At 42.3% G+C, this 24,057-nt stretch overlaps 1 protein-coding gene and 1 long non-coding RNA gene across 2 annotated transcripts in view; both read left to right on the top strand.

The window, feature by feature from the left end:
- The window catches only part of LOC139999004 (uncharacterized), a 365,625-nt gene that overhangs the window by 7,309 nt on the left and 334,259 nt on the right, over nucleotides 1-24,057 (top strand). The gene's annotated exons all lie outside the window — the stretch shown is intronic.
- On the top strand, nucleotides 1,019-14,539 carry LOC139998572 (coiled-coil domain-containing protein 138-like). Its single transcript, XM_072025310.1, has 6 exons — nucleotides 1,019-1,025; nucleotides 1,719-1,792; nucleotides 5,943-6,149; nucleotides 6,942-7,058; nucleotides 7,993-8,185; nucleotides 10,191-14,539. Exons 1-6 carry the CDS (start codon nucleotides 1,019-1,021, stop codon nucleotides 10,379-10,381), a joined length of 789 nt encoding a protein of 262 aa, XP_071881411.1. The 3' UTR covers nucleotides 10,382-14,539.

Raw genomic sequence — 24,057 nt, 5'->3', positions numbered from 1 at the left:
AATCATTCTGTTCTGGACTTTTCTTAAATGCATAGAAGAAAACATGTTTGTGGAAAAAGTGTAATATGTATGCTTTCTGTTGCCAAAGGTGTATATGACGTACTGCAGAGGGGATTCTTCATTTGATGTGTTTTGCTTCATCAGTATTTTTTTTTAAGATGATTCTTTTGTGACCTAGACTGGGTCTTTGTGCTAGCTGCTACTAAATTCTTTCCATATCTTACATTGCCCTTTGGATTAGGGAATTTGACAGCAGTGACAGATTCTTAGCAAGGGCTCAGGTGACAGCAATAATCTAGTTGCTACTGGAAGACTAGACCTAGGGTGTTTTCTAGTTGTTCGTATTTATTGCTTTTTTGGGGGGTTTTGTTTGGGGGGGTGTGAGATGGGGCAGGGCGAACATAATTGACATTTATTTGTATGATTGCCCAATGAAAAATTCACCATCAGAATGCCTTTGTTCAGGTTTTGGGGAGGGAGAGGATGTGCTCAAAAGTTTTGCTGCCAATACATCGCAGCTTGTCGTAGGGTGTGACTTAATTATATATTTCTTCAAAAATGTCTATATGGAGTTAGACTAAAGGTACGTAAGAGTCCAGCTGCCTGCGTATAGCTGGTGGTGGGGGCAGAGTAGCTGGCTTCTGCGTTTTTTCCCTTGGAAATTCTTTCTTTTCTGAATTTTTGCTCTTTTGAGTTGCAAAAGGGCCCTATGTAAGGAGTTTCAATTTATGCTGTAACATGTTGCTGAGAAGCAGTATTGTTATGCTTGGTTCTTAAGAATCTGTCACATACTTCCCTACTTCTATCCTTTCTGTGTTCTCTAGTCTGTTCTGATCCGTTTTCATTTGCTGCTGCCTGTTTAGCTCTTTGTGTTTGGACATCGGTAAGCGTCAATGGGAAGGCAGGTCTGTCTTCCTATGTGACCTATGAATATAGGCTCCGAATATGTTTCTAACCACCTAAGAATGAATTCAGCTCTGTAATAATGGCAGTGTCGGACTAATACTGGTTTGGAACAATGGGCAGTAATGTTTGTGTTATCGTCATTTGTGCCAAAGATGTACACTTGGGTCTTCAAGACAGAACAAGGGAGGACCAGGAATGACAAAAAGGAATTTGCATTGGGGCTATATGGGTGCTCACGCTCATTGCTAATGTAGTCGGTTAGGTAGGACTAAATATTCGAGCAAGAGGCGTATCTATTAGTATTTTTAGAGTTGAGTGTGAGGCAGCCTTTATCAGAAATGAAAGTGCTCAGGTTCCCTAAATGGTGGACTGGCTTCTCTTTATTCTAAACTAAATTCTTAACAGAGAAACTGTGACTATTGTACATCAATTCTCATTGTATACAACTAAATTCCTCTTAATTTACTCAGTAGCAATTTGTTAAATTGCAGTTCTGAAGTGTTTCACTCAACGGGAAATAGGAGAGGTCCGGGTCTATTCAGCAGTTAATCACTTTCCTGAAGCCATAACAAAAAGGAAACTTTGGCTACCTCATGTTTCAGTCCGTGCATAGATTGATTCAAACAAGTCATGGAACAAAACTTTGAGCATTTCTCCGTAATTCTTTAGGAGATTACTTTTTCATTTCAATATGTCTTGCTTTATGCTGGTCACTGTAAACGCTTAAAATACACTTTCGCTGGTTTGGATAAGCAGTCTTTATTTATTTAAGACTATATTTTTAATGTAAAGTGTGTTCTTTTTCTCCACAGATAACACCTTACCATCCCATTTGGGTAAAAGTCAGAGTAATAGCGAACTGCAAGTCGCCCGTCAGAATCTCCAGGTAGGAACTGTAATGGCCTCAGACATTTTGTAATGATCAGTAATGTTACAAAGATTCTCACTTTTGACAGAGAATTCAGAAATTACTAACTATATCACTGTCATCATCCACCTCTTCCCCTAAATTAGTTCACTGACTTGGTAATGACATGGGTAGTGGTTAGATCAGATATTTGCTCTGCTGAAGGGAGTTTGAACACAGTGCTATTATTCCAAGAGTTGTGTCTTGTGATGCGGTGTTGGCATGGAGAGAAACACCTGCAAGCACTGCTTTTCCTGACAGCACCTGAAACTATGCTCTTCACTCTGGGCATTCAAGAGCACTTGCCCTCTTGACTTGATCTTCTGTGAAGACCATCCCTTCTGGCTTTACTTTTCTGCTGCTGGTGACTCCCAATAGTTTATCCACCAGCAGGGTTGGGCCACTAACTAAAGAGCTCCCAAACCTGCATTGGTTTTATTCTGTAACAGCTTCTGTGCTTCTGCTAGATTTCCTGCTGGGACTGTCTTTTGCACCATCCAAGATGAAAAGAATTGTGCGTATCTTTTTTCTCACCACTTTCCTAGAGGTGCTTTCCACTAACTGAAGAAACAATACAGCAATCTAGTGTTTAGGGCACTGGACTCTTTTGTCTTACAGATAATAGCATTATCCAAAACTTCTGGAAACAAAATCCTACTTTTAATTGTCTATGCTGTTACTTGAACAGCCATGCAGAGTTGAATTCTGCATTTTGGAAGGCCAAGCAGTCCTGCCGCAAATCCAATTGAATGTAGATGGCCATTAGGATACTTCTAATTAGTCAGCTATTGTGTAACACTATAATTAAAAACAAAACCTAAGCATATCTGCAGAGGAAAGAATTCTAGTTCACTATAAATCGGTAATTTCATGTGTTTCGAAGGCGTTTCAACATTTTTTTTCCTTGGTATAGAGGGAGCGTTCAGCACAGGAGAAATATGCACTGGAACTTGAGAGACGAGAACGTGCTCTAGTTGAGCGAGAAAAATTGCTTCACAGATGTGAAGCAGCTTTCGCTGCAATAAAAGATGCTGATGAAGACGTTTAGGCAGTACTTGGAACTATGAAAAAAGTACAATAACTTACTTAGTGATTCTTATTGCTCCCCATACATTTTAACTTGCTTGTAGTTTTCTTAAGCCATCATATGTTTGCTGGATATAATGCTTATTTCTTTAAAGTGTTTGAAACCCCCAAATGAAAGATTTAGCATCAAAAGTGCCAAACTGTTGTTAGTGAGTTTGGTGTGGTTTCCAGTTCAGAATGGTGCAATGAATTGTGGGATGTGTAGGTACAGATTACTGTTGAAATTTGGGAAAACTAGATTAAAATGAAGCAGTTAACCACTGGGTTAGAGAGGTCAGTAAGACTGGTGCTTCCAGTATTTGCAGGTCTTCGGAACAGACTAGACAAACATTTGGCAGGAATGAAGTGATGCACTTTATTATGATACAGATGGTACCCGATTTGATAATGGAATTGGATGGTTTAGACATCCTGGCACCACCTACGACAGCCCTGTGGTCTGTGAAATTATTCCAAATCCCTGAAGAACTGTGAAATTATTGTCAAAACCCCAAATATGCAAGCCTTATAAAGCATTGTGTAATGTGGTTTGGAGAAATTGAGAATATTAATTCTTTTTTTTTCCTCTCAAAACCTTTCACTTATAATTCTGCTGTCCCTGACTGTTTTGAAAGTTTATGGTCAATTTCAAGCCACCTTGCTCCTGTTCCATCCCAAGCTGGGCAAGCTTTTCCTAGGCTTGGTTAACTCTAAAGGTTTGGCCTTTTCAATGGAAGTAATTGAGCACTCCGTTTGGAGCCTATCTGTAGCATTTTCTTTGTTGATGAGATCATTTCTATATTTACCGCTTAAGTCCTTTTTGCAGCATGATAACAGTCTGAGAGTGAGGCTTAAGAAAATGTAGTGGATGGTTGAATTCCTAGTGCAGAAGACAACACTTCTGAACAAAAAGCTATTTTCACATAGAAGATTCTCACGGTTTCTGAGAAATGGAATGTTATTTTCTGAAAACATTTGTTTTATACTCGGCTTCAAAGCCTCAGTGTTGGTTTTTTTTTTCCAGAATCTGCTGGAAAATATTTAATTATATTTCAAATTTCCAGTGAAGGGGAAAAAAGACATATTCCTTGGTTTCTTTTTCAAGGCACGCAGGTTTTGGACTGTTACAAGTAATTGTCACTTCAATTTTCCTTTGTTGCGGTTTCTTTTGTCTGTTTTTGCTTATATTTTAATGGTATGTACTGGTATTAAATTATATTGTGGACTAATAATAATAACAAATATTAAAAGATTACTATCTTGAGTTTCACAATTATTTTTTTCCAATTCGATGAAATGTAGCACGTATTGGATACATTCCTGGACATTGCAGGACAGGTGTTTAAGTACAGGTGAACTAAAGAGTCTTAACTATCAGCAGTGAATAGTTAGAATATTTGAAAGATTCAAAAACGGGAGAATTGGGCATATTTGTGGTTAAAATGGATGCTAAAAGAAAAAAGAGCTAAGTGTAAACAAAAGCTTTGACATTTGTTTTCATTCACAATTCTTTCCCACACCTGACTTAACTGAGGAATGTACAAGAGGATCAATGAGAAGATCTAGGTATTTTCTGGAAAAAAAAAAAAACAAGATCCATAGGCTGTACACCATGGCTCCCATTTTCTTTATATTTCTTCTTAATATGTGGTGTGGATGTTGCTTTCTTCACTACTGGTGGTATGTGCAGATTGGACCATGAAGAATTACAAATTTGATCTTTGAAAGTTTGTCCTGTTTTTTAACACTGAAATGGAACTTAGTTGAGAATTATTTCTAAAAAGACTCTCTTGTTAATCACGTTTTAAAATTTGATATTTCTCTAGCAGCATGAGACAAAAATGAGCCAACTGAGAGAAACCTTGAGAAAAATGACTGATGAAAATAACGAACTGAGGTCATCGCTTAACTCTCTGAGGGAAAATAACGAATTGCTAAAAACCCAGGCAAGATTAATTATTTCCTGTTACTAGCTTTACGAGTTACAGTCAAGTAGTCAAGCAGTACAGTCAAGTTTGTAAGTAGCTTTGCAAGTTACAGTCAACAATTTTAAATGTTTGAACAAGTTGTTTGCAAAATTGCTGATTTTGTTTCTTTAAGACAAGAATTGTGTGAATGGTTGTAAATACTTTCTGCTTCATTTTCTAGTACATGAAATTTAGTCTCTCAGAGCTTTTGCAGTATTAAAGACTTTAGAGTTAGTTATTTTTGAAAGTGTTAATTAAAGGAGTATTTTCTCTGTTCTTAAAGGCATGCTGAGACAGTGGTTCACAAGAATACAACGTTAAAGTTTTCTTCTCACTTGACTTAAATCTGACCTAAATGCTGACAAGCAATTGCTGCCTAAACTCTTTTGACCGTTGCTCCTTCAGTGAATTGCAGTTCTGATGCTCTTGAGTATGATTAAAATCATCTGCTTCCTAGTCTCAGTAAAATCTTTCTTTCTCTTTCTCTTTTGTGCAAACTGAAGTATTCATAGAGGACTTACATGATGATCAGGATGCTTGTTGTATCCATAGAGTATGCTACTTATATTTAAATGGCGGTTATAGTTTGCCCCATATTCTTTTCTCACAGTCGCAAGTGATATATGAGCAGTATCAGTAGTTAGAATTCTGAGTGAAGAGAAGAACAGTTGTCTGAAGGTAGATACAAGAAAACTTGTGAAGGTTTTAGAGAGATGTTCGTGTAGTTTGTCTTCAGGAACGTCTGGATACCTTTCACAGAGCTTTTCTGTACAGTTGTAGCAGAGGGACAGAATGACAATTTCACGAAATCTTTATTCTTCCAACAATGCTAGTTACACAGTTAAAATTTAGCCTAAGTAGATTGTATGAAATAAAGCAAAGGAGTGTATTAAATGTATTAAAATGAGGATCATGCACAGATCATTAAATATTTTCTTTCTCCTATGATCCATTTAGTTAGAATTATAAAATAGAGTGATTTTGTATGTGAAAATCTCTTCCCAAGGCTTTCATAAACATTTGTTTAAGCACAAAATAAAGCATGTGCGTATTACTAATGTACTCGTATATTTTAGTCTATTGGTATTGTGGTTTAGAAAATCATAGACTTGAAAACTGAAATAACTGATGTTGTGGATGTGTTACAGTTACTACGGATTTCAAAAGTTTACGACCCCTTAACTATTCTTATGGACTGGATCTCAGACCAACACCTTAGCAAAATAGAAATACAAGAAGAGAGAGAGGGCAGTGAGAAACCTCAGTGTGCTAAAGAAAACTACACTCTAGAAAATTGTATGAAGGTAAAGGCATTTGAATTTGTTTAGGTTGAAATGTTAAGATTCTTTGTATTATTTCTGAGTGTAACAGGTCTGCCTGTTTTACACACGCTTTGAATACATGAATTAAAAGAAAACAGCAGTTAATCCATCAGTATTAATTCCAACAGTGAGATGTAATAGATAATTTTTCATACAGATATTTATACAGATCATTTTTAAGGAAATGTGTAGTGTGCAGTCTGACCTTGAGATTCCACCTGTCTTTCTATTTTAAGTCACTTTTCTCAGCTGATAATTTATCTCGTGTTTTATCTGTAATACAGTATGTAATTCCTTTTTCCTAAGGAGATACACACGTCTAATTTAAAGTATTTTAGTGCTGATACTAGGTATTAAAAGTTCAAGTTATGTCTTATAAAAGATGATACCGTGCTATACTTGTAACGCTTTTTTGGGATACCGAGGCTTGGAAATCAGTGAAGCGTTCAGGAAATCTGCTTTTTCTGTTTGTTTGTTTGTTTAATTATTATTCTATCTAAAATTTGTAGCCCTTGGTATTAGACTTCAGAGCTTGAGCTCACACAATGTCTTTCCACTTTTTGTGTAAACCTGTGTAAAATGTAAATTCAGTATATAATTCTGTTACCTGTACCAGATCTGCCCAGTGAGTATTTGTACATGTAGTCTGTTAAACTCCGGGAATACGTTGATTTTAGTTTGGTTTAGTTTTGCTTAGTTTGCTTTTTACTTGTGGTTAGCTTGTACTGTAAGTTCGTATACTGCACGTAACTTTACCATTCTGTATTTTTACAGCTTTTGCCTATGGTCACTGGACAGCTCCAGTGGATGCCATTTGTGGATCCTAAACTACATATGTCTGTGATTCAATTTATCTACTGGTCTCTAAGGCAGATAGACACTGGTAGTCAGGTAAATTCCCAAGAGATATTTTGCATTATAAATGAGTATGAAAAGTAGATATTTTCAGGGAGTATATATAAAAGAAACTTTGCTGTCTTTGCAAAGCATAAATGCCTACCACAGATACATAGCAAATGAAAAACTAATTCTCACCAAATTAACTTTCTCACATTCGTTGTAATATTTTGCACCGTGTCTGTAAACATATTTTTGCACACGTATGTGATCTTTGTTGCAGTAGTGTGTAGCATCTCAGAAATGGTATTTTCCATATGTGCTTACAAAACTTGTGAACTAGGAAAAGAAATATATTTTTGTTCGCTTTATGCATGAGATTTGTTGAAATTGATGGCAACGTGTGGCAAAGTAGCAAAGGTATTTTGATTTCTTTGTTCTCTACTCAGTGTCTAACTGAATAGAACTAAGCTGGTGGTTCCAGTGCTAATGAGAACGTATTTTAAATGAGCATGTTATTAAGTTTGATTCTGAAGTAATATTTCTGCACCGGTTTTTGAAAAGTCCAATACATCTTACCTGTACAGTATTCTTAAGGGTCATGTTTAGACCTTAGTTCTGTAAATGCTTTTGTAGGACCTAGCTTCAGGCATCTTCACAAAAGAGGGTAGTGTAGTAGGCAGCACTGATTAAAGCTGAGTCTGAACTGACTTTATTCTGGAACCAGAGGCAAATTAAATAATGTCAGCATATCAGGGGCCCTGACTACCTTGTTTCTTTGTGAAGTGTGTGTTGACTAGGCCCTGTGCTAATGTTGTTCAACTGCTTGTGGAATGCAAAGTAGTATCCCATGTACAGACTATATTGCAATACACGGTCACGACATCTGCTATTTAATATTTAATCCTTAGGGGAACATACGTACTTAGCAGACAGGATTTTCATGTATTTTAATGTTTACGCTAAATGTGCACGTTGTTTGAAACAGGATGCAAGCATGACAGCAACAATGGAGAGACTTGCAGAAGTTATTCTCAAAGGCGCAGTACAAAAGGGAAGCATGCAAAAATGGACTAAAAAGTCTACACGGAGTAAACCAAAAGCTGCACATTTCTTTAAAAGCTCCTCTATGCCTTTGAGGTTTCTGTCAACTTTAGTTGTGCTTAGAACAGCAAAACGAAGTAAGTTCTGGTTTTTATTATGTCTTTTTTAAATTATCTTTTTCTTTTTCTTTTTTTTTTTTTTTTTAAATCTTATTTTCAGGTATGTGCCCAGACAAAAAAACAAATGTACAAAATGCAGCAGTTCAATGATACTGTAGCATCTGTAATGCTTTAGTAGTAAAGGATGTTTTATTTGAATTTTACCACCTGATGAAGCATAATATAGGGAAGCAAGTATGAACCTTGCTATTATTCATGTCATAATTTGTGTGGTCATTTTAATATGCTTTATTTATGTCAGTGAGATCAACGTATTTTGTGACAAAGGGGAAAAGAGATGTTGGTAATTCTCTCAAGCAATCACCGTAGCAGTGATTTGTTTGTCAAGATCTGCACTGCATATAATGGTACAGCTAATTGCTCCTCAGTAAACTGAAATCAGTAGCAAATTCAGAACAGTTCTAGAATTTCATTGCTTTGTCAAAGTTTAATGTAAAGCTCATACTCTATCTAGCTCTTACCTCTCTGCTGTCTCCCCTTTTCTCCTACCAAGTCTGTCACTGCAAGTGGCTACCCATAAACATTATCAGCATTGAAGAATGCTACCATATGCTGATGCAGTATAGTAATGTATTTTGTTAACAGGCAAAAGCAAACGAGGTCGTACTTGTCTGGAGATATCGCAGTTCTTAGTGACTTTTGCTTCAGTTCATGAGAGTTACTCCACTTGTGCAATTTCCAGGATGCCGTAGTATCTCTTCTCAGCAGCAGTTTCTTTAAAAACAAACAGGGCCTGAAAAGACAAAAAACGTTTTCTTTGAAGTGATGACAAAAATACTGACCTGTGCAGTATTTATACTGGTAGTACTTAGAATAAGTAGGATTTAAACATTCTGGAAGACCACCCTGTCACCATTAATAAACAAATACAGTATTTCAGCTGTTGGAGGGAAGAATCAGTGTATTTTCAATTTCAGTATCATATAGTTTCAGTCAGAATATTTTGGTGAAGCATGATTACCCTGAAATTGAAACTCACATTTCTAGAAATGTTTGATGAAAATGATGCAAATGAATTACAATACAAAAAAAGTACTTATTGCAGAGATTAACTATAAGCAGATGAAAGCTGTTGATCAGAATGAATCAGTTTAGCTTCTCATGGTCGGTTTTTACTGCGAGCCTATAGAACATGGAAAAAAATTACCTGTTAAATTTATGTTGAAACTTACCGTGTATGAATTTTCATCACTGACCACATGTCTAATGATCTAGCGATGACAAAGCAGCACATTCAGTTTAAACATATATATCCTGTTCCCTTCAAGATGCTAATATCCAGCAGATGGCACTGTAATTAAACTTTTGCTATGTGATAAATTTTTCCCTTACTCTTAATTTTCTGTGCTCCAGATGATCAATGCTATTCCAAGATATTGAGGAAGATTTGACATCATGAAATTAAGAAAACTGAATTGATTCACTTAATCTAAATTCTCTGAATAATTTAGTGTTCTCCAAAATGGATGCATATATAACGTGGATGCATATATAACGTGGATGCATATACAACTTAAACTACAGCTTTTTATGGAAAGGAATGTGAATAGTTGCTGTCATGACAGTAATTGCAGTTATTCAGATGAATGAGCCTTTTACTCCTTTATTAGAGGCTTCCCAGATGTTGAAACCAATATAGTCCCAAACTATGCAGCTTGTGATTTCTTTTCTCTCTTAAGGAAGAGATTAGAAAGGTGTTATATTTGCAAATATATTTTGCTCAATTTGTGAGTTGTAACTTGTCTTTTTTTCCACTCACAACAATTTTTGTAAGGAATAAAAATAGGCAGAAGATGCATTTAAACAAATAAGTAAATTAATATTTTCAGCCATTTAATTTTTTTTTTTTTAATTAGTATATATCTGCAACAGTAGTTCTTAGGATAAATATTCATGTATTTGTGATCATCTAATGGAACTGTGATTACATAATTTTTATTCCCTGTTTTCTGTTATCTTTCAGTGAATTACCTGACTCAGGCATTTCGTTCCCTTTGCGTGGACTTGAAGACAGATGAAGGAAAGATCTTATTTTTGCAATACCGATGTGTGCCTATCATACTAAGCCACTTAACTATATCCAAAAAATGTCTCCTTTTTATTGCACTTAATGCATTAGTTGAGATGGCCATGAACAACGATAAAAGTGAGTAATTGAAAAAAATACATACAAAGTTATGATGAAAGTAGGTGAGGTAAGCATAAATACCAAATCAAAAATAACGTGCTGCTTCTCTATAAATAACCTGATCTAGCATTAGCATTCATTTGTGTCATTTAAATTCATTAGAGATATAAAGTATGTTTCTGAATTGTCCGTCTCTTCTCACTGTCAGCATCCAAGCTTTACATCTTGTCCTGGTTGCTTTCTTAGCGGTGTGATGAGATCCTTAGTGACTGAGTCTTAGTGACTGTTATGAGATCCTTGGTATCTGGCCAGGGGGGCCAAGAGATTAAGAGGAAGACAAAAGAAGCTGAAGGACGGTTGGGAGACAAGACCTGTGGAGAGTGTACAGAGAGTGTTCCATAAACTTGGAATAGTGCCGAGTAAGTACAAAGGGTGAGAGGAAGACTACGAGCCTTCAGCATGAAAGACCCCTAGAGACCCCCAGAGGAGACTGATGCGCATGCTCCAGTAGGAGGAACTGGACCCTGGAACATAATTATAATAATCTATTTTTTTTTAGAAGTAGTAATGAATATGTATTAGTCTAGGTGCATAAAAATCAGCTGCTTGATGTAACTGGTGTGCGTCCTGGTGGAGCAGAGACTCCCGGTGCACCCAGCGCTGTTTGCTTACCTCTATTACTTTATATTCTTTTAATAAATCCTATTTTTTTATTTAATCCTAATTTGAATCCTGAGCCATTTATAACAATTTGGGGGCTCGTCTGGGATGGTTATAGTTCCTGAATTCTGATTTAATCTAGGAGAGGTGCCCCACCATTTGGTGGCTCCTGTTTGAGTCAGATCGGGACTAATGCCATCCTGAACCTGAATAAAGGTAAGCAAAGAATTTGATTTTTTTTGAGCTCCCTTGTTGCCGGCTGTTTTTTGCCCGTAATTCTGCGCGCGAAGATCCGGACGAAGACGACAGAGTCGTTTGGATACCGTTCGGTTGGATTCCGGTGCCCGGAATCGAACCGGATGAAGACGACAGTCGTTTGGATACCGTCTGGTTCGATCCCAGACGAAGACAGCAGAGACGCTGGTGGATACCGTCCGATTGGAGTCTGGACGAAGACGACTGATTCGTAAGATACCGTCCGGTTGGGTAAGGGTACGGTTGCCAGTTTTTGTGTGTGAGAGTGTAACTGAGACTTCTAAAGTCAGCGTGGAGGTCTTTTTGTTTTCTCACTGGTTCTAATCTCCTGTCGGGGGGGCTGGACTGGTGAGAAGAGGGATACGTGGGTGGGTGATAGGTCCTAAACCCCCTGCAAGACACTCTCACTGGGCAACCAAGGGCTGTGGGAATTGCCACTAGTAAAATTCCCGGATGGGTCAGATAAAATCGAAGACCGAGGACCAGAAAGGGAGAAAATTACCAGATATATGACCAAAAGGTCCAATATGAATAATGATTAGAAATTGGAACAATAAGGGCCCCAGAAAATTAAAGAGTAAATTAAAAATGATCCAGTATTTTATGACAGAATGACCAAAAGAACCCTTAAGACCCCCTGTATTTTGATCCACGGAGGACGGGGTCTGTCAGGCTTTGAACACTAATAGTAGAATACCCGTGGATCCAGAAAAGAGCAAGCTGAAACATTGGAATTAGAAATTAGAGAGCAATTGATTAAGAATGAATATGTGCTCCATTTGTGCCTGTGCTGCGCTTATACCACCAGATAACAGGAGCCTCTCGGACCCCGAGAACCAGATCAAAAACAACCTCATGGTTCAGACTTTAACCAAGGGGTCTAAGATAAGGAGGAGTGTTCACAAAGGGACAGGTTATGTGTGTGTATAGGAATGTTTATGTATATGTAACTTTTTACTAAAGCAACGTTAGGCCTGCACGACTTTGGGGGGGACTACCCGCCCCGTGCTGCACGGCACTGAGTAAACATACCTACTTTACAATCCTACTGATTGTGGAGTCAGCTTTCTGAGAGTCATTTTGGTGAGCCAGGCAGGAGACACTCTGCTCGGCTGCGGGATCGGCTGCAGCGTGGACGCCCCTAGGTGCACCCTGAGCGTTTTTGCTCGGAGGGGACTCCACTCTCAGCTGCTCACCGCAGGAGCAAAGAAACTCCTGAAACTGCAGACAAACGGTATGTTTTCGGCTGCTGGAGGGATACTAACTGGAGTGTTAATAATTGTATGTGTTTTTATGTATGTATTTTGTGTTGAAAGTATTTGTGTAAATGTAAGGGTTTGAAACAAAGTGTTACAAGTCACTTCACGAAGAACACAGTCAGAGACAATACTTGTTTGGTTGGTTATCATTCTAAATTATATTCCTGTGGTATGAATGAGATGTGCTGGAGGCCTCCGTGTGCGATGGTGCTGTGTGAGTGAGACGCAGCGTTGCTGCAAAGCGAGTGCAGAGTTCCGATCCGTTGTTCCGTACTCTCCGCAAGGGGAGTGGGCAGAGACGAACGAAGTGCTTGACAGACTGAAAAGAAGTGCTGTTTTATCCAAGTTTTGAGTGGTGGTGCCTAATATATGGGCCCGGTGTATCTTGTGTATCTTGTGTATCCTATTTTTGCTCTTAAATGTTTTGACTGTGACAAGAAAAAGGCAGGAGCATGACATGACATGCTTCCTGCAACATATGAGGCCCGCACAGGGCGAGACCTGGACTCGCTGAGACCTGAACAGGCCGAGACCAGAGCAGTGCTGGGAGACCCGAGACACTACGGAGGGACTACCGCTGGACGGAGAGAGCCCTGAGAGACGCTGCGGAGCCACGGACGGCTCTGAGAGACACAGAATAGACCTGACAGAAGCTGCAAAACGCGGGGAAATTGAAGTAATTGCAGAACATCCGAGATCGAGTTGCTACGGGAGACCAGAGGCGTCAGTGGACACCGGTAGCTGACCCTCAGCGTGTGGCGAGTCAGCACAGAGCAGAGGGGCGGACATCAGGACCCTGCAGCCTGTCTGACATAACCATGGAGGCAGCGGCAGCAGCGGCTGTGCTGCTTCACTCTAGCATTCTTTTTATAAGAGGTTTATCTTGCAATGCAAAAAAGACTATTCGTCCCCAGATCGGTGTTATAACTATTGCTAATGACGACTTAGCTCTATTGCAGGGCGGGAGTGCAGAGACGCAGATTACACTGCCAAATGACCACCGGCAGGCTCTTTCACAAACCTAAGGTTGCAGCTGGCACTGCCTGCAGCCGTATAGCAGACGTTCCACTCTCTTTCCTAACTAGTAATCATGTGTCTCATCCATTTGTGGTGAATGGTCAGTGGCAAAAAGAAAAGGAGGATGCCACTGACACTAACAGCATGGGTAATAGGAGTAGTATAAGTGACACAGGTGATGGTGCGGGGTGCTGGGTGCTCTGCCTGCTGCTCGCCTTCGCCTGACTGTGCACTGCTGCCAACGGTGCTAGAGTAAAATGTGAAGACTGTCTGGATGGCACTGATGAGAGTGCTTGTGTGAAGAAGATATGTGAAAAAGATGTGTGCTGAATCTGATTTTTTGTGCAACAGTGGTCAGTGTGTGCTAAACAGATGGCAGTGTGATGGGGATCCGGATTGTGAAGATGGGTCTGACAAAAGTGCTGAGCTGTGTCATATGAGAACAGTGTCATGGAAATGTGATGGTGAAAGAGACTGTGACAGTGGAGAGGATGAAGAGAATTGTGGCAATGTGACTTGTAGTGCAGCAGAGTTCACATGCAGTAGTGGACAATGTATTTCCAAAAGCTTTGTCTGCAATGGTCAAGGTGACTGCTCCGACCACTCGGATGAATCTTTGGAGCAGTGTGGCCGCCAGCCTGCACCTCCGGTGAAGTGTTCTGTGAGTGAGGTGCAGTGCGGCTCAGGTGAATGTATCCACAAGAAGTGGTGATGTGACAGAGATCCTGATTGCAAGGATGGAAGTGATGAAATTAACTGCCCTTCTTGGACCTGTGGACCAGACCAGTTCAGATGTGAAGATGGGAACTGTGTCCATGGGAGTAGGCAGTGCAATGGTGTGAGAGACTGTCTGGATGGCACTGATGAAGCAAACTGTAACAATGTTATTCAGTGCTCTGGACCTGGCAAATTCAAGTGCAGAAGTGGAGAATGCATAGATATCAATAAAGTGTGTAACCAGCAGAGAGACTGCAAGGACTGGAGTGATAAGCCCCTGAAGGAATGCAACATAAATGAATGTGACTGTCCAGCTGGGTTTGAGTTTGTAGACAAGAGAAACTGTGGAGATATTGATGTATGTCAAAGCCCTGGTATCTGTAGTCAAATATGTATCAACCTGAAAGGCTATCAGATGAATCCTGCTACAGGAACCTGGAAAGGGCCATACGGCAAAGCAAATTAGATAACTGTTATTTAACTTGTCAGAAGATAAAAAAGAAAGTGTTTCAACAAGCAGCCACGGGAGGGAAGAATCACTGAACCCTCGGTGTGAGGGACTGTACCTTGTTTTACTGACTACTGAAACAGCTGTGAGAACCGCAGAAAGGGACCCATGCATCCAGAATAAAAGGACCAGTAACTACTGAAACTTGGAGGGTTGAGTCTGCTCCTGGGAAACTGAAACTCAAGCTAAGGAAGAACTAATATTCTGGCAACGAGGCTCTGCATGAATTAAGGATGCCAAATAAAGGGGACAAGCTTGAAGTGAGGAAAGGGAGAAGGCAAGACCAGGGCAGGACCCTCCACTGCAGTGTGTATGGTCTCACGAGGGAGGCAACCCCTATGGGTATTGACTGCCGAGTGAGAGGGCCTCGACTGGACTTCTCCCACACTAAGGTTAGGTTGTCCTGAGAAAATAACATAAGAACCTTTATTTTAACCTATATAAATTTGTGATTCGTTTTCCAGGAGCTGGATCACCCTGACAGGCCGAACGGTAACACAAGCCTGAATCAACCCTGAAGGTGTTTGCCTATTATGATCCAGATACGTGGGCAGAAGACAGATCGTGGGACTATAGGACCCCAGTATATATACTTAATAGAATAATTAGGTTATTAGCTGTAATAGAAATAGTTATAAATGATGAGAACTGCTTTGTATCAAAATTGCCTAGCTTTGGATTATTTACTAGCACAAGAAGGAGAAGTCTGTGGAAAATTTAGCTTTAGTAATTGCTGTTTAAAGATTGATAAAAAGGGTGTTTCTTCCTAGTAGCTGATAGAATGTTATGTTCTGGTTTAGGATGAGAAGAATGTTAATAATATGCTGATGTTTCAATTGTTTTTAATTGTTACAGAGCAGTGCTTACACCAAGCCAAGGACCAAGCCAAATTCAGCTTCTCACTGTCCTGCCAGCAGGCAGGCTGGGAGGAGGGCCGGACTGCTCGGGGTTGGGTTGGGCATCGGACAGCAGGTGGTGAGCAATTGCATTGTGCATCACTTGTTTCGTATACATTATTACTAGTAGTAATATTATCATCATTATTATTGTTATTATTATTATTATTTTCTTGTTATCTCAACTCACAGGCTTCACTTTCCCATTTCTCTCTCCCATCCCAGAGAAGGAGAGGGGGGAGGTGAGCGAGCAAACACAAACCTGGAAGGATATGGAATGGGATTTATTTTCATGGCTGCCTGGTGGACCATGGGTTAAAAGAGTGTTATTTTTATTGTTATGTGGTGTAAAGATGTTATTGTCTATACCTTGTATGATACCTTGTCTTACATTATCAATACACCGGGTGATAAATAGTACATTGGTAATAACTTCATTAAAAAAGGAAGGGAATATGTCAATTATGATGCTTAAGGATTGGACCCTCCAAGAACAAACTGATGAAATCCAATTATTAATAACAGAAGAGACACGAATTGGGGATAGTAAAAAGAAGATAAGGGATTGTGAGGAATGTTTTAACAATTCCAATTCGTGTCCATAAATTCGTGTCCATTGTCCTGGTTTCAGTTAGCACAGAATTAATTTTCTTCCTAGTAGCTGGTGGAATGCTGTGTTTTGGCTTAGGATGAGAAGAGTGCTGATAACACCCCGATGCTTTAATTGTTGCAGAGCAGTGCTTATACTAAGCCAAGGACATCTCAGCCTTTTGCTCTGTCCTGCCAACGGGCAGGCTGGGGGTGCAGTAAGAGCTGGGAGGGGACAGACCCAGGACAGGTGACCCAAACTAGCCAAAGGGGTATTCCATACCATCTGACGTCATGCTAAACAATATATAGGGGTGGCTAGCTGGGGGGGAAGGGGCCGGACTGCTCGGGGTTAGGCTGGGCATCGGTCAGCGAGTGGTGAGCAATTGCATTGTGCATCACTTGTTTGTACATACTATTATTACTTTCCTATTATCACCATTGTATTATTATTGTTATTATTTTTATTATTATTTTGTTATTATTATTTTCCTGTCTTATTAAACTGTCTTTATCTCAACTCACGGGCTTCACTTTCCATTTCTCTCCCCCGTCCCGGAGAGGGAGGGGGGAGGGTGAGCGAACGGCTGCGTGGTGTTTAGCTGCCGGCCGGGTTAAACCACAACAGCCTTTTTGGCGCCCAACGTGGGGCCCGAAAGGTTGAGATAACGGCAGATCTGACCAGAGTGTGTTAAACTAAAATTGGTGTAAGGATTAGACCTGCTTAATAGTCACTTGTCATAATGCTGATTGCTTTAATCTCAACTTTGCTGCGCCTGTTTTCCAAATTGAGTATTATAGTACATTATTTTCCGTATTTACTCTCTGTCGTGTTGTTTATCCTCTCCGGGCCCTGGTTTCAGATCATTATGGTGCTGTGTGTTGTAGCAATGGCTTATGAGACGATGAAATATGTGGTCATGACTCTAACTTGTTATTTGTATTCAGTAACATCGTCGACTCTGTACTTTGGAAACTGTATCTTGGAAACTATTAGCAATTATACCTATTGTTTTTTTTCCATTAAGGAGTCAATCTGTGGAGGGGAAAGGGGAGGATATTTTTCCTTACTTGCTTACTCTCCCTTTCTCCTTCACCACCCCTGTATCCTCCTGGGTCACTCTGCCTTCCTCCTTCACCACCCTCTTATCCCCTGAGCTTGTCACAATAGCTCTCCAAGATATTGAATATTTCTGGAATACTCAGAGTACCATAGTCTTGTTGTTCTGCCTCATGAATGCACTTCAGGTTCTGCTTAAAGTTAAACAACTACTTGGGAAGCTCTTCTGGAGATCTGCCCGGGGGCAGGATAGTTGTGGGTGGCAGGGAGTATGGGTGGATATGGGCAGGCATCTAGAGCAGTTGGCACCCCCAGTGTGTTGGAAATTCACCCCTGAACAATGGCAAAATCCTCAAAAACTGGCAGAATGCTTGAAAAAAAGGTGTCATGATTCTGGTAGTTCTAAAGTAACACAAATCATTGTAACGTGCTGGGGCCTGGCTCATGCCTATCGAGCTGCCATTGATACTGCTATCAACTTAGTGACAGACCCTGCGGCCACTCCAAGCCCTGTGACAGATCCAACGGCCACTGTGACCCCTACGGTGGACTCGGCAGCCGCTCCAGATCCGGTTCCTGCAGCCGCTCCAGATCCGGTTCCTGCAGCCGCCCCAGCTCCAGCTCCTGCAGCCGCCCCAGCTCCAGCTCCTGCAGCCGCCCCAGCTCCAGCTCCTGCAGCCGCTCCAGTTCCAGTTCCTGCAGCCGCTCCAGCTCCAGCTCCTGCAGCCGCTCCAGTCCCAGTTCCTGCAGTCGCTCCAGTTTCAGCTCCGGCCGCTACTCCAGTCCCAGTTCCTGCAACTGCTCCAGCTCCAGCTCCAGCTCCTGTAGCCGCTCCAGCTCCAGCTCCTACTGCTGCTCCAGTCCCAGCTCCTGCAACTGCTCCAGCTCCAGCTCCAGCTCCTGTAGCCGCTACAGCTCCGGTTCCTGCAACTGCTCCAGCTCCTGCAGCCGCTCCAGCTCCTGTGGCCGTGTCAGAAAAACGAGCTGTAGCAGTGCAAGTTGACCCTGCAGAGGGTATTCCAATCCCTGTGGCAGACCCTGTAACAAAGTCAGAGAAACGAGCAGTAGCAGTGCAAGCTGCCCCTGTAGAGAAGGTGAAAATATGGTACAGAAATTCAAGTCGTTTAGAACGCAGAGAGTCTTCTGCCAATCCAGGTAAGGCTTCTGCCAAAACTAAGTATAGAGATGACGAAGATGATGACGACGCTGGGCCATCAAGGATTCAGGAGGAGGAAGATGAGGATGCCGAAAGAGCAACAGTAACTACGCGAAGCCTAAACGAGCGCGAGCTACGAGATGTGCGAAAAGATTTTGGTCGCTGTATAGGTGAGCAGCTTGTCACCTGGCTGCTCCGGTGCTGGGACTCTGGAGCCAATTGTGTGGAATTAGACGGCAGGGAAGCCAGACGGTTGGGATCCCTTGCTCGAGACGCCGGCATTGACAAAGCAATTGCAGATGGAGCACGACCCACCAGCCTCTGGAGGCGTCTCCTCTCAGCTGTGAGGGAAAGGTATCCCTTCAAGGAAGATATTTTATGTGTACCAGGCAAGTGGACCACTATGGAGAAGGGAATCCAGTACCTGAGGGAATTAGCCGTACGGGAAGTGATTTATGAGGATCCAGACCAGACACAAACATCCAAAGATCCAGATGGAGTCAAGTGTACACGACCCATGTGGCGGAAGTTTGTACGGAGTGCACCATCATCATATGCCAGCTCATTGGCAGTAATGGCCTGGAAAGAGGATGAGGAACCCACAGTGGATGAAGCGGCTAAACAACTCCGGCAGTACGAAGAAAGTCTCTCCTCTTCCTTACAGGCCTGCGTCTCAGCTGTGGAGAAACTGTCTGAAGAGGTCCACCAACTTAAAGAGAATCTATCTTCCCCCCAACCTGAACCAACCAGTGTCCAACGACCGAAAGAGAACACCTGGGAGAAACTTTCTGAAAAGTTTCACCAACTTGAAGAGAGATTATTCTCCTCCGCACCTGTACAAAGCAGTGTCTCAGCTATCAGGGGTAGGCGTTCATCCACACAAGGAAGACAATATAGTGGGTACTCACCCCGTGCCACCCTGTGGTTTTACTTACGAGACCATGGAGAAGACATGAGAAAATGGGATGGAAAATCTACCGCGACCCTAGAGGCACGGGTACGTGAGTTGCAAAAGAAAACAATCAGGAAAAAAGGATTCTCCGAAAAGTTTGCTGCTCCAACTTCCAGCAGACAATCCTTCAAACACAGAAACGAAGAAGATTCTGACCAGGATTAGGGGGGCCCTGCCTCCAGCCAGGGGGAGGAAAGGGACAATCGAGTTTATTGGACTGTGTGGATTCGATGGCCTGGCACATCACGCGCACAGAAGTATAAGGCTTTAGTAGACACCGGTGCACAATGTACTATAATGCCATCGAGCTATAAAGGACCAGAGCCCATCTATATTTGTGGAGTGACAGGGGGATCTCAGCAGTTGACTGTATTGGAGGCTGAAGTAAGTCTGACTGGGAATGAGTGGGAAAAGCACCGCATTGTGACTGGCCCGGATGCTCCATGTATCCTTGGCATAGACTATCTTAGAAGAGGATATTGCAAGGACCCAAAAGGGTTCCGGTGGGCTTTTGGTATAGCTGCCTTAGAGACAGAGGGCATTAAACAATTATCTACCTTGCCTGGTCTCTCAGAGGACCCCTCTGTTGTGGGGTTGCTGAGGGTCGAAGAACAGCAAGTGCCAATCGCTACCACAACTGTGCACCGGCGGCAATATCGCACTAACCGAGACTCCCTGATTCCCATCCATAAGCTAATTCGTCAATTGGAGAGCCAAGGAGTGATCAGCAAGACCCATTCACCTTTCAATAGCCCCATATGGCCAGTGCGAAAGTCTAATGGCGAGTGGAGACTAACAGTGGACTATCGTGGCCTGAACGAAGTCACGCCACCACTGAGTGCTGCAGTGCCGGACATGCTGGAACTTCAGTATGAACTTGAATCGAGGGCAGCCAAGTGGTACGCCACAATTGATATCGCTAATGCATTTTTCTCCATCCCTCTAGCAGCAGAGTGCAGGCCACAATTTGCCTTCACTTGGAGGGGAGTTCAATATACTTGGAATAGGCTGCCCCAGGGGTGGAAACACAGCCCTACCATTTGCCATGGGCTGATCCAGTCTGCGCTAGAGCAGGGGGAAGCTCCTGAACACCTGCAGTACATCGATGACATTATTGTGTGGGGTGACACAGCAGAGGAAGTTTTCGAGAAAGGGAAGAAAATAGTCCAAATCCTTCTGAAAGCCGGTTTTGCCATAAAACAGAATAAAGTCAAAGGACCTGCACGAGAGATCCAGTTTTTAGGAATAAAATGGCAAGATGGACGTCGTCAAATCCCAATGGATGTGATCAACAAAATAACAGCTATGTCTCCACCAACTAACAAAAAAGAAACACAGACTTTCCTAGGTGTTGTGGGGTTTTGGAGAATGCACATCCCAAATTACAGTCTGATTGTAAACCCGCTCTACCAAGTAACCCGTAAGAAGAATGAGTTTGAATGGGGCCCTGAACAACGACAAGCCTTTGAACAAATCAAGCAGGAAATAGTCCATGCAGTAGCCCTTGGGCCAGTTCGAACAGGACCAGATGTAAAGAATGTGCTCTACACTGCAGCCGGGGAGAACGGCCCCACCTGGAGCCTCTGGCAGAAAGAACCTGGGGAAACTCGAGGTCGGCCCCTGGGGTTTTGGAGTCGGGGATACAGAGGATCTGAGGCCCGCTATACTCCAACTGAAAAGGAGATATTGGCAGCATATGAAGGAGTTCGATCTGCTTCGGAGGTGGTCGGTACTGAAGCGCAACTCCTCCTAGCACCCCGATTGCCAGTACTAGGCTGGATGTTCAAGGGAAGGGTCCCCTCTACGCATCATGCAACTGATGCTACATGGAGCAAGTGGGTTGCACTGATTACTCAGCGGGCTCGAATAGGAAACCCCAGTCGCCCAGGAATATTGGAAGTGATCATGGACTGGCCAGAAGGCAAATACTTTGGGATATCATCAGAGGAGGAGGTGGGTCGTGCTGAAGAAGCCCCACTGTACAACCAGTTGCCAGAGAATGAAAAGAAATATGCCCTGTTCACTGATGGGTCCTGTCGTATTGTGGGGAAGCATCGGAGATGGAAGGCTGCTGTATGGAGTCCTACGCGACGAGTTGCAGAAGCTGCTGAGGGAGAAGGTGAATCGAGTCAGTTTGCAGAAGTGAAAGCCATTCAGCTGGCTTTAGACATTGCTGAACGAGAAAAATGGCCAGTTCTCTATCTCTACACCGATTCATGGATGGTAGCAAATGCCCTGTGGGGATGGTTACAGCAATGGAAGCAAAACAACTGGCAGCGTAGGGGCAAACCCATCTGGGCTGCTGCATTGTGGCAAGATATTGCTGCTCGGGTAGAGAACCTGGCTGTGAAAGTACGCCACGTAGATGCTCATGTGCCCAAAAATCGGGCTACTGAAGAACATCAAAACAACCAGCAGGTGGATCAGGCTGCTAAGATTGAAGTAGCTCAGGTGGACTTGGATTGGCAGCATAAAGGTGAATTATTTATAGCCCGATGGGCCCATGACACCTCAGGCCATCAAGGTAGAGATGCAACATACAGATGGGCTCGTGATCGAGGGGTGGACTTGACCATGGATGCTATAGCACAGGTTATTCATGACTGTGAAACATGTGCTGCAATCAAGCAAGCCAAACGGTCAAAGCCTCTTTGGTATGGAGGACGATGGCTGAAATATAAATATGGAGAGGCCTGGCAGATTGATTACATCACACTCCCTCAAACTCGCAATGGCAAGCGCCACGTACTTACAATGGTGGAAGCAACCACCGGATGGCTGGAAACATATCCTGTGCCTCATGCCACCGCCCGGAACACCATCCTGGGCCTTGAAAAGCAAGTCCTATGGCGACATGGCACCCCAGAAAGAATAGAATCAGACAATGGGACTCACTTCCGAAACAACCTTATAGACACTTGGGCCAAAGAACATGGTATTGAATGGGTGTATCACATCCCCTATCATGCACCAGCCTCCGGGAAAGTTGAACGATACAATGGCCTGTTAAAGACTACCTTGAAAGCAATGGGCGCTGGGACGTTCAAAAACTGGGATACGCATTTAGCAAAGGCCACTTGGTTAGTCAATACTAGGGGATCTACCAACCGAGCTGGACCTGCCCAATCAAACCTGTTACGTACTGTAGATGGGGATAAAGTTCCTGTAGTGCATGTAAAAAATATGCTGGGTAAAACAGTCTGGGCTACTCCTGCCTCAGGAAAAGGCAAACCTATTCGTGGAATTGTTTTCGCTCAGGGACCTGGATACACTTGGTGGGTGATGCAAAAGAACGGAGAGGTCCGGTGTGTACCTCAAGGAGATTTAATACTGGGTGAGAATAGCCCATGAACTGAATTGTACCATGTTAAATAATATATTATACTGTATGTTATCACTACCATGATTACTATAGGTGACTAATTAGAATGTATGGAAAAGAGTGTAACCTGAGCATGACATAAATGGTATGGAATAAGGGGTGGATAGATGTCCTGGTTTCAGTTAGCACAGAATTAATTTTCTTCCTAGTAGCTGGTGGAATGCTGTGTTTTGGCTTAGGATGAGAAGAGTGCTGATAACACCCCGATGCTTTAATTGTTGCAGAGCAGTGCTTATACTAAGCCAAGGACATCTCAGCCTTTTGCTCTGTCCTGCCAACGGGCAGGCTGGGGGTGCAGTAAGAGCTGGGAGGGGACAGACCCAGGACAGGTGACCCAAACTAGCCAAAGGGGTATTCCATACCATCTGACGTCATGCTAAACAATATATAGGGGTGGCTAGCTGGGGGGGAAGGGGCCGGACTGCTCGGGGTTAGGCTGGGCATCGGTCAGCGAGTGGTGAGCAATTGCATTGTGCATCACTTGTTTGTACATACTATTATTACTTTCCTATTATCATCATTGTATTATTATTGTTATTATTTTTATTATTATTTTGTTATTATTATTTTCCTGTCTTATTAAACTGTCTTTATCTCAACTCACGGGCTTCACTTTCCATTTCTCTCCCCCGTCCCGGAGAGGGAGGGGGGAGGGTGAGCGAACGGCTGCGTGGTGTTTAGCTGCCGGCCGGGTTAAACCACAACAGCCTTTTTGGCGCCCAACGTGGGGCCCGAAAGGTTGAGATAACGGCAGATCTGACCAGAGTGTGTTAAACTAAAATTGGTGTAAGGATTAGACCTGCTTAATAGTCACTTGTCATAATGCTGATTGCTTTAATCTCAACTTTGCTGCGCCTGTTTTCCAAATTGAGTATTATAGTACATTATTTTCCGTATTTACTCTCTGTCGTGTTGTTTATCCTCTCCGGGCCCTGGTTTCAGATCATTATGGTGCTGTGTGTTGTAGCAATGGCTTATGAGACGATGAAATATGTGGTCATGACTCTAACTTGTTATTTGTATTCAGTAACATCGTCGACTCTGTACTTTGGAAACTGTATCTTGGAAACTATTAGCAATTATACCTATTGTTTTTTTTCCATTAAGGAGTCAATCTGTGGAGGGGAAAGGGGAGGATATTTTTCCTTACTTGCTTACTCTCCCTTTCTCCTTCACCACCCCTGTATCCTCCTGGGTCACTCTGCCTTCCTCCTTCACCACCCTCTTATCCCCTGAGCTTGTCACAATAGCT

Source organism: Anas platyrhynchos, chromosome 18, assembly GCF_047663525.1.
Source record: "Anas platyrhynchos isolate ZD024472 breed Pekin duck chromosome 18, IASCAAS_PekinDuck_T2T, whole genome shotgun sequence".
NCBI classification, from domain to species: domain Eukaryota; kingdom Metazoa; phylum Chordata; class Aves; order Anseriformes; family Anatidae; genus Anas; species Anas platyrhynchos.
This window is presented reverse-complemented; position numbering and strand designations above follow the sequence as displayed.

Excerpts from the sequence above, each read along its gene's own strand:
- LOC139998572 (XM_072025310.1), top strand. Across the intron at positions 1,793-5,942 it reads TCGCCCGTCAGAATCTCCAG|AAAATCATAGACTTGAAAAC; the intron begins GTAGGAACTGTA and ends ATTGTGGTTTAG. Across the intron at positions 7,059-7,992 it reads AGATAGACACTGGTAGTCAG|GATGCAAGCATGACAGCAAC; the intron begins GTAAATTCCCAA and ends TGTTTGAAACAG.